Source organism: Microtus oregoni, unplaced genomic scaffold (genome assembly GCF_018167655.1).
Source record: "Microtus oregoni isolate MIOR12 unplaced genomic scaffold, Mior012 000012F_ref0000307, whole genome shotgun sequence".
NCBI classification, from domain to species: Eukaryota; Metazoa; Chordata; class Mammalia; order Rodentia; family Cricetidae; genus Microtus; species Microtus oregoni.
In genome coordinates, this window is record NW_024543071.1 from 20,154,102 (window position 1) to 20,165,233 (window position 11,132).

General features: G+C 40.9%; 1 protein-coding gene across 2 annotated transcripts in view; it reads left to right on the forward strand.

Moving 5' to 3' along the window:
- Blnk (B cell linker) overlaps positions 1-10,876 on the forward strand; it is a 64,471-nt gene extending 53,595 nt beyond the window's left edge. For both annotated transcript variants that reach the window (XM_041661243.1, XM_041661244.1), the window contains 5 exons: positions 165-196; positions 1,672-1,748; positions 2,812-2,895; positions 4,586-4,741; positions 10,520-10,876. In XM_041661243.1, the coding sequence (XP_041517177.1) occupies positions 165-196; positions 1,672-1,748; positions 2,812-2,895; positions 4,586-4,741; positions 10,520-10,639 (469 nt within the window). In that variant the 3' untranslated portion in view covers positions 10,640-10,876. The remainder of the gene's footprint in view (positions 1-164; positions 197-1,671; positions 1,749-2,811; positions 2,896-4,585; positions 4,742-10,519) is intronic.
- Positions 10,877-11,132: the final 256 nt, after the last annotated feature.

Consider the following 11,132-nt stretch of genomic DNA (forward strand, 5'->3'; position numbering starts at 1 on the left):
ATTTAAATTGTAAGATCTAATTAATAATAAGCCGGAGCTAATAGGCCAAGCAGTTTGTAATTAATATTAAGCCTCAGAGTGATTATTCGGGAACTGGCGGGCAGAAGAGAAACCTCCTCTTACCTTCCTCTGCCTTTTACTTACCCTGCATGTCTTCTTTTCAGACCTGTCCATCAAAAGCCTGTTCCTCTGCCAAGTAAGTGCAATGAAATCATGATGGCCAACCCCGGGTGGAGGTCAGGGGCGGGCTTGGGAGCCAATGGTCCTGTCACCTCCACCATGCAGCCCCCGTGTCTTCTCTCATTCATCTCCCTAGCTGTAAAATGGGGCCAAAGATACTGACTTTGTAGGGTTATTTTGAAAGGTAAATATTTCTAATATTTAGTATTGGTTGAACATTTACTTATCAGCCATCATCACTTAAAAAATTATAATACATCTATTTGCAAAATCAAATTAAGTAAAACAAAACATGGGAAATACCTAGAACAGTGCTTGGCACCAAGAACGTTCTCAGTAAATGATAGGTATTTCATTTAAATCTGAAATATGCTTTAGTGGACCTCACAAATATCTGTAAAATGTACCCTACAATGAGAATGATAATTATCTGGGTAATTTTTCCAAGGTAAACTTCACCTTATAGAGCAGTCAGACGATCAGATCTGGAGAGGTGGGTGAGAGGTTGGGTTCAGTTTCCAGCACCCACAAAGCCTGTACCTCTAGTTCCATGGACCAACATCCTCTCCCAGCCCCTACCATATACACACATGCACAGTGAAAAATTCAGTATTTAATATACACACCTATGAGTCAGGTAAGTCAGGCTCTCAGAAGGAAACTACCCCACCGTTCATTTTCTTTCAACTCAATACAGGGGGTGAAACAAAAAAGGAAAATGCTATGTGAAATTTGGAACATATTTCAAATTAATCCAGATTGACCACTCAAACAGAATAATTGTCATTTACAAATATACATTTGCATTTTTGCTACACAAGTTTTTTTTTTTTAGTTCTTAGTTACACTTTTGGTTTATTTTAAATAAATGCCTAGATCCATATCTGGCACACAGGAATGAGAGAAAGGAAGGAAGGAAGGAAGAAAGAAAGAAAGGAAGGAGGGAAGGAAGGAAGGAAGGAAGGGAGGGAGGGAGGGAGGGGGGAGAAAGGACGGAAAGAAGGAAGGAACGAAGGAAGAGAGGGGGAGGAAGGAAGCAACAGAGTGTTTTCTCTATTTCATGTGTTTTATAGTCTGACTTACTTCTGAGAGAGGGTCCTACTGTGTAGCCCAGGCTGGCCTTAAACTTGTGATTCTCCTGCCTCAGTTTCATAGTAGCTGGCATTACAGCCTGCATTACCAGGTCCAACCTGACAGAACTTATAAATGTCTAGAGCCAACAGTCAGTCGCTATACTTTCCTTCTTGAAAGACAAGAAGAAAACCTGGATTTTTCAAAGATAGGTATTTGCCAAAAAGTAAAGACCTCTTAAACATCTGGAATGATCTTGGGGATTTCGAGGGGTCCTAAGGCCGCCTCCGAGCAGCATTGTCTAAGGACTTTTCAGCTCTGTGTATGGTCCACAGTGCTAGCTCAGCAATGAGGCATGGGCACTCCAACTAACTGTGTGGGAGATAGGAAAGACTCATGAAATTCTCAAATCTCTTTTAGGGTTTCCAGAAATGGGAAGCCCAGCTGTAGATGGACCATTACCTAGCTTTCCATCTAATTCCACTTTTGCAGACCAGGTATGCCATGATCATGATGTCATCGGACTGTTCCAAGTTAACCTTGGGAAAGGGCTTGTCTTCTGAGAAGATGAGTGGAGTAAGGCTCAGGGTGGAGTCTGGCTTTCAACCGAGTTGCTCTGATGGCTATAGAATATTCTGTTTTTTTCAGTGGTGAAGAAAAACCTTGTTCCATTTTTTCTCATGTCTATTCCGGGTACCCTGAAAAACAATTCGTGCCTCTTTAAACTAGTGAGAGAATGTGTTGTTTTTGTTGTTATTCCTCTCACATAGTTTTAATTTAAGCTTTATAATTTCCTCAGAATAGACCTGTGGAGTCTTATGATGTTAATGCCTTTATCAAGCAGAACAACATGAAAAAAAAAACATAGAAAGGGCCCTGTGTGTCCTTCAATAAGTCTCTCTGAGCTTATGCAAAATGTGAAGGTGATAAGCGAATAAATATCCTTATTCATCATAATCAAGCAAGATAATGTAACCTGAAACTCCCGCCATTGGGAGCTGGGGAAACAGTTCGGTTGGTAAAGAGCTTGCTGTACAAGTGTGAGGATTTGAAATCCATCCCCAGAACCAACAAACAGAACAAAAGAAGACGAAATGAAAAAGGGATGTGATGCTGTGTGTTTGTGACAGAAACAGTAGAACCTGGGGTGGGCTGGCCAGCTAGCCCAGCTTCATCTCTGTGTCCAGTGTGAGATGCTAACTCCAAAACAAAGTGGACAGCTCCTGGGGGAGCAACACCAAATGGTGATGTCTGGCACACGTGCACCCCTGCTTGCATGTGTGTGTGTGCATGCAAGTCATATGAGCATATGAACACACACACTGACATTATGAAGCCCTCTATAAAGCATCAAGAATAAGAAAACAATGAGAAAAGTGTATGTAATTCATTCAGGAGGAAAAGTGGTCCAAGGGCCTAGTGAGTCCATATAAACCTTGCGGTTGACCAAAGGAAACACAGATTATTGTTCCTGATTTGTTTTTTGCAAAACCAGTCATTTAAGCACCTCACCTAAATACCTTGAGGACCAACTCATGTTCCACAATGCCTGTCTCACAGGAGGCGGAACTTCACGGTAAGCCCTGGTATGCTGGCGCCTGTGACCGCAAGTCTGCTGAAGAGGCCCTGCACAGATCCAACAAGGTTTGTGCATCTAGAGATCCTACACTGTGGAACTCATCATAAATCCAACTAAGTCATTGCAGGGGTGTAAGCCCAGGTCCAGTCCCTGCACTTTCTCCTCTCTCGGGATCACCCACCTTATTCTTCCATCTTCTGCCTTTTTACCTTTAATCTCAAGGCTCTGTGGGGTCCACTGCCCCTCAAACAATGGAGAGAAGTGGGAGGCAGGGGAGGTTTGGGGGAAGACCTGGAGGAGCCTGCTGCAGGAGCCCCACCTTGGAGTGAGGGTGACAGGCTATTTTGAACCAACTCATGGGACCCAAGTGTTTATTTTTGAGAACTCAACATTGGGGACAGATGCGACAATGCAAGATTAAAGCTCCCTTGTCACTTCCTCTGCTCTCCCGGTTTTTAAAGCCCGAATCCCTGTCAAAATGTTATCAGTGAGCTGGCGAGGGTTCCTTTGCTCTGCCTAGAGGGAAATTGTGGGTAGCCCAGGCTTTCTAGGGCCGTGTCCAACAAGCTGAGGTTTTCCTCAGTTTTTGCTTCTTTCCTGTCCAGCCTACACTACTTATGGGGAAAAAATGACCACCATTTTGCCAAGGGGGGGGGGCACAATGCTGTCCACCAGAGAGTGTGATACTGGAGAGACAGGGTGGGGGAGAGGTGTGTTTTGAACCAGTTACAACCTGTTTGTATGGGCCAATCACAGCTTTGCCTTGATAGCAATCACAGCACTGAGGCTTATATTTTGAACCAATCACTATACCTCCTTAGCTAGTCTACTAGGGGAAGGGCTAATCCTTGGCCACGGTGGAACTGGTTGCAGGGCCATCTAGAGTCGAGTGAGTCTTGCCATCACTGCAGCTGTTTCAGGGAGCCCCGACTCCACACCCTCCGGACCCAGGACAGTCAGCTGTGATCTTTTCAGAGTCCTGTCAAAACCTCCTGTCTCTCTTCAGTGGTCGTCACTGTCTGGCTGACTGTAGCACTCCATTTTAAATGTCATGGTGGTCCCCATGGCTTCCTTTGGGTCACACATGAAGTCTCTATTGGAGTTCACTTGGTCCCCAGAAATCTTGTAAATTTTCTTCCTTTGTTTCTAAGATAGATATGTTTTTTCTTTTTCTCCAAATTCTTTCCTAAAGCTGATCACCGTTTATCGCATTTCTTCTATCTGTCTTTTTGGCCAGGTTTTGCTCATACCTTTTTATAATTTATTATTCTAAACTATTCTAATAAAATACTTAATACAAATTGGAATATTCTGTTACAGTTTTCAACTTTAACATAAGTCTGTTGAGGTGATCATTTTCTTCAGCTAAAAACTTGAATTCTCAGCTTCTACTTGCTTCTTACAGTTTTTTCACACAGAGTATGTTAGACTTTTACTCAAGGGAACTGGCAAACATGGGCCCTCACTCAAAATACCCTAGTTTTGATCTCATTTTTTCTTTTACATATTCCTAAACCCCAACAAGCATAATCCCTCAGGGAACACATTAAACGCTGGCATTGACTTCACTCAAGTTTGTCTGCATACATCATTTTATGAACAGTATTCTTGAGAAATAATAAAACAAATTCTAATCAGTAGTAAGAACATGGAACTAAATTATCAATATTTGAAAACATATATACTTCACAGACTTGTCTCTAGCTTACAGAAATATAACTAATATTATCACTATGCTTTACTTTCTTTAAACAGGACGGATCATTTCTTATTCGGAAGAGCTCTGGCCATGATTCTAAGCAGCCATATACACTAGTCGCATTCTTTAATAAACGAGTATATAATATTCCTGTACGGTTTATTGAAGCAACCAAACAATATGCTTTGGGAAAGAAGAAAAATGGTGAAGAGGTTAGTAATTATTCTTTCTGTATTTATTTATTTACTTACATTTATTTTGAGACATTTATTTTGAGTTGTAATATGTAGTCTGGGTGGACTTAAAACTTCCTGCCAAGGCTGGGCTTGAATTCATAAAACTTCTAAGTATGGGATCCTGAGGAAGGTACCACCATGACTGGCTGGTAATTTCTTTTTAACTGAGCTCTACATCCGTTTTGAACACAGTGGCACCAGGCTCTGTTAGATGCAGAGGCAAAGGAAAAGGATACAAAAGTGGTGGGGAGCATGGTGACAGCGTGGCACTGGAGAGGCATCTAGAACTATATCCTGGTCTGCAGGCAAAGAGAGCAACACTGAGTCTAGTGTGGGCTTTTGAATCCCTAAAGCCAGTGACACAGCTCCTCCAACAAGTTCCCACCTCCTAATCCTTCTCAAATAATGCCATTCCCTTATAACTAAGTATTCAAATGTGTGGACTTGTGGGTGTCAGTCTTATTCAAGCTACCACACCTAAGGAAGAAAAGGTGGAAAGGACAGTTTAAGCAGAGAAAATAGCCCAAGCAAGGCTCTAGTGAAGAGACATTTAAGAGTGAGTGTGGTGGCACCTACCAGTCATGCCAACACTTGGAAGGTTGAGGCTAGAAGATTATGAGTTCAAGTCCAGCTTGGGCTATAAAGTGAGGCTCTACCTCAATTTTTAAAATAGAAGAAGGGAGGCAGGAAAAAAGAAGGAAGAAAGAAAACAAACATTCTTTGAAGATACTTTCAGAAAGAGCCACACCCTTTACAAACTCAGCATTGTTTTATTTTTTAAAAACAATCTTTTTTATTTTACATACTAATCTCAGTTCTCTCTTTCTCCTCCCCTCTGTCTTCCACCACTTTCCCCCTCCACCCTCCACTCATTCCTCAGAGAGGATAAGGCCTCCCATGGGGAGTCATCAAAGTCTGTCTCATCACTTGAGGCAGGACCAAGGCCCTCCCCAGTGTATCTACTCAGAGCAAGGTATCCCTCCATAGGGAATGGGCTCCAAATAAGCCAGTTTATGCACTAGGGATAAATACTGATTCCACTAACAGTGGTCCACGAACTGTCCTGTTTGTTTTAAATCATAATTACTTATGCTTCTGTCTTCTCCAATGATGAAGCCGTGACTATGTCTTATTCACTTTTACAGAACTGGATTAAACTGTCTTATTTTAGTGGACACTAAATGAATAAATTCAATTGTTGGTTGAATGGTTATAGGCAAAATAATGGCATTTGCGAAACAAATCAAATAGCCTTTACATACTTTTTATTTTGTTTTCTAAAAAAATGCAGCTAAGACACACATATCAGAACACTATCATAGGCCATCTCGATCATGTTTAGGTGTGCAGCTTGACATACAGCTCCCTGTGGCAACCCCACCAATGGTACACAGCATTCAACTTCACATCCCACCAACACCTGTAACTTGCTATTTTCTGGGTTGTTTGTTATAGGAGCCACCTTAATGGATGCTTCATGGTACCTCATTCACATTCCTCTGGTGGCTAGCGTTGCTCAGCATCTTTTCACATGTTTGTTGGCCACTTTTATATCATCCATGCAGAACTGTTTATTCGGGTTCTTTGTACACTTTCTAATCAAATATTCCAGTCTTTGCTGTTTTTTGAGTTTGGGGATTTTGATTTTGTTTTGGTTTTGATTTTTTGAGACAGGGTTTCTCTATGTATCCCTGACTGTCCTGGAATCCACTTTGTTGACCAGGCTGGCCGTGAACACAAAGATCCTCTTGACTCTGCCTCCCAAATGCTGGGATTAAAAATGTGTGCCACCACTGCCCAGCTCTGAGCTTGGGAATGTATGAAAACATTCGCCTCCTTACTTGGGTTCCCTTTTAACTGTTAGTCTTGTTCTCTGATATGGTCTCATGGATGCATCTTAGTTTTGGGACCTGTGTTCTTCATGTCACATCCAGGAAATTCATTACCAAATCCAATTCAACGTTTTCCTTATGTGTTTTATTTTAGTTTTTGTTTGTCTTGTTTTGTTTTTATAGTTTGTGTTTTTAAATGAAGTCTCAAATAATTAGAAAACGCAGACTCTTGAATCTGAGAACAGACTTGCATTGTCATTTAACAAAGTTAAATAACTGTTCTATTTAATTTCCTAGCACTTTAGTTTCCGATTGCACCCGACTTCACAGCACCCTGTGCCAAACAGACAGACTGAATGTATTGTGGCATTTGTCACAAGAGTTTCACTGGCAATGAAAGGGGGTTGGATGGTTGAAGGAGTCAAGATAACATTATTTACAGGTCTCTGCCTGTTTCCCTCCTGCTGGGAACTCTATCTTAAAAGCCTCTTTGGAAATGTTCTTTCATCATAATGAGTGTTAGAGATGGCGGCCATGCTGGCAGGACAGTGCAGGAGTAGTTTCATTTCTGTAAGTGTGGCCTGGAAATGGGGAGCTGGGAGCTGTCCTAATCACTGGTCCTGAAATTTGAACTCTCAGAGAAGCTGAGAGTTTTAGAAAAATAAGTCACACTAGCTTACAAGAATTCTTCAGATCCTCTTGTCCTTACAGGTCAGAACTTTTGCTCCTGTCTCAGAATAACCATCCCCTTGACTAAAATGTGTAGTAGTGTGATAATGGTGTCTGGCAATGCTAAAAATCAACTAAAAAAACTCCTTTAAATTATTTGTAAGAAAAAAATTATGTTTTCAGTACACTGAACTCAAAATGGTAAAATGAAAATTTGTGCTCTTTAATATCAACTATGCACATATTTTTAAAGATTGTTTCTCAGTTTTTTTACTTCTCTCATATATTACATCTCAACCATAGTTTTCCCTTTTTCCACTCCTCCCAGCCCCTTCCCCATTTCTCTACTTCTGTTTGTGTACAATATATTATAGAGAGTCAATAAATAGCTAGTTAATTTATTGTTTAGCTTTTCATGTAGTTGTTTTGGCTTATGCAGTACAATAATCTCATAACTTTAATGTCTACTCTATTGTTGATGAGATGTTGAGTTACTGTACCAATTATTTTCTGTACATATGTAGACATCTCAAATACACTGAATTAATATGAACATAAATAAAGAGAACTGAGGGAAAGCAACAACTAAATGATTGCCAATTCATATTTATTTAACCACAAATGTGCTTCAACTCCACTTTATATCTCAATTCCAACTCAACTCAAATCCTCTTCGGTCTTCTGTGTTTATTTTCTTTTTTCTTTTTTTCTTTTTTTTTTTTTTTGGTTTTTCAAGTTTCTCTGTGTAGCCCTGGCTGTCCTGGAACTCACTTTGTAGGCCAGGCTGGCCTTGAACTCAAAGCAATTCTCATGCTTCTGCCTCCCAAGTGCTGGGATTAAAGGCATGTGCCACCATGGCCTGGCTTTCTTTTTTTTAATTATTTATTATTTTATCTGCCTTGTTGTTTTGCCATTGGTGTCAGGTCCCCTGAAGCTGAAGTTACAGACAGTTGTGAGATGCCATGAGAATGCTAGGAATTGAACCTAGATCCTCTGGAAGATCAGCCAGTGCTCTTAACTGCCAAGCCATCTCTCCAGCCCTCTCTGGGTTTCTTAAGTTCAGAACACATTTTTTTAAAACTTGGAATCCAGCATCAAAGAACTTGTTTGCTCATCTTCTAGCCCTTTCCTTTTCAAAGCTCTGACTGTATTTGGCTTGACAACATTCTGTGTAACCCCCCCCCCCCTTCCTGCCCCAAATGAATGTATCATGGCATTTTTTCACAGAGGAATCCCACTGGCAATTACAAAACTGTCAGTGACTACAGAGAAGGAGGGCACAGAAGTGAGAGCATTTGAACGTCTTTATCACTTGCCTCTCCCCCATAGTCTAACATTTAGATGGCCAGATATCGAAACACAACTGTATTTCATTTGGAAAGTTGTCCAGTATTATGAATTTATTTTTATTCAATATGTAGATCTTGGAAGTCATCTAAACAACCAATAAAACTTTTAAATTGCTTTGTTCCCGATGGCTATCTGTACTAAAGAGTTTAGGGAACACAATAAAGTCAAGGGACACTAATTATTTAAGCCGCGGCACTGTTGCAGACCAATTACTTTTAAAATGCTAGGTGCGCTTACTTGATGACTATGAACTTTGGTGTACTTAACACATTTTATTTTATGGTCTGTGTTATATTTCTTTATTCTTTCATTTAAAACTTGGATTGTTTTTCAAAACAAACTTTTTGACATCCTTAAATCAAGACTTATAAACATGGAAGATTATAATATAGCAAGATTAATGTGTATGTTGAGAGTATAGCATGAAATTTCATTATTGATTTGTCATCAAGTTAGCTCTACATCACAAGCAGCCAAGTATAGATAGAAACAAGAGGGTCATAAAGCTTCCCTTTCTTGTTCAGAAAAGAAAACAAAAATGTCAATGTATCTAAGACATCAGTTTTCCTGGTACTAAATCCTAAGAGCAACTTACTATATCAATTGTCTTTCAGTTGGCTTCCATCACTGTATTAAAAGTACCTGTCATCAGGCCGGGCGCTGGTGGCGCACGCCTTTAATCCCAGCACTCGGGAGGCAGAGGCAGGCGGATCTCTGTGAGTTCGAGACCAGCCTGGTCTACAGAGCTAGTTCCAGGACAGGCTCTAAAGCCACAGAGAAACCCTGTCTCGAAAAACCGAAAAAAAAAAAAAGTACCTGTCATAACCTATAAAGATTAAAAAGTTTGTATTGGCTCAGTTTCAAAGGTATTAGTCCATAGTAGATTGGCCTTGCTGTTTTGGACCCCAAGGTGAGTCAGTACATCATGGCAGAGTGAAACCATTCACAGGAAGGGAGGAAGCACCATGTCCCACAATGCTCTCGAGGGCACATCCAAAATGAAGCAAAGGTTTCCAATGAGGTCTGCTTCTTAAAGGCCCCACTAATTTAACAATGCTGGCCCTGTGGGAACCTTGCCCTTAGCACAGTAGTTCTCAACCAGTGGATCGCAACCCTTTGGGGGGTGAATGACCCTTTCACAGGGGTTGCATATCAGATACCCTGTATATCAGATTTTGATATTACAAATCACAGTAGTTTGAAAATTACAGTTATGAAGTATCAATAAAAATAATTTTATGGTTGGGGGTCAGTACAACATGAGGAACTGTATTAAAGGGTCGCAGCATTAGGAAGGTTGAGAAGCACTGCCCTGGGTCATGGGTTTTTGTCAAGACTTGTGCAACATTAAAGATAGTTTGTGTTTTGTGAGGGATGTAAAGGAGTCTATCGCATGGCAGTTCCAAGTTTGACAATAAGAAGTTGTTTTTAATTAATTAATTTCGAGACAGAGTTTCTTCATGATTGTTCTGGAATCCTCTCTGCACACCAGGCTAGTCTGAACTCAGGGATCATCCTGTCTCTGCCTCCAGAGTGCTAGGATCAAAGGCACATGACCACACCCAACTCTGAAGCAAATATTTTAAATAATTGAGCAAAACATTTTAAAAACATTGCGTCCTAATCGGTGAGGTAACTTGTCTAAGTAGGTATTCTAACTGAAGCTGTCCACGTGGCATTGGTCTTACTAAACACAGGAATGTCCAGAGCCTACCATTCTGCAGGGTCCAGCCTTTGTTAAACTAGATGGACACTTATGGGCAGGATATCAGTTGAGACCCAGTCACTGTGAACAGCTTGGGAACGCGAGATGAGAGGCACAGAGCATGGACATAGCATAAACAGACGCTGGTTCACCCGTGGTTTCCTTCCCTGCTAATTATCCCATGTTCTCCTTCCCCAGTACTTTGGAAGTGTGGTGGACATCATCAAGAACCATCAGCACAACCCCCTGGTTCTGATTGACAGTCAGAATAACACAAAGGATTCCACAAGACTGAAATATCCCGTGAAGGTTTCCTAAAGACGCAGACATCAATACTGCTGTTCCAGACATTGCTCCGTTTCTTCTTTTGAGAAAACTTCATCTTCTGGATATGAAAAGCCAGCAATAAGAGAGATGAACGAAGCCACCGAGGCAGTAAATTCCACTCCTTCATAAGATGCTCACATGAGCTTTTCTAGTGCCTGACCCGATGAAGTAATAGTTGGGGAGGTTCAGTTATTATGCTACTAATATTCTCCAAATAAATGTATTTAAAAGTGACAGGTGTAATGCATTTTCAGTCATGTAAGAAAACAACAGTGTATTTTTAAACTAAGAAAATTATAGTCTTGGATACAAAGCTTCTGGGAACTTAGGCCCTTACAGCAACCACTGTACCTGAATGTCGTCAGACTGTTCACTGCTGATGCTTGACAGATATCTTGTTAAACTTTTTTAGACAGGGTCTCACTATGTAGCTCTGGCTATCCTGGAACTCTCTGTAGACCAGGCTGGCTTGAACTCACAGAAA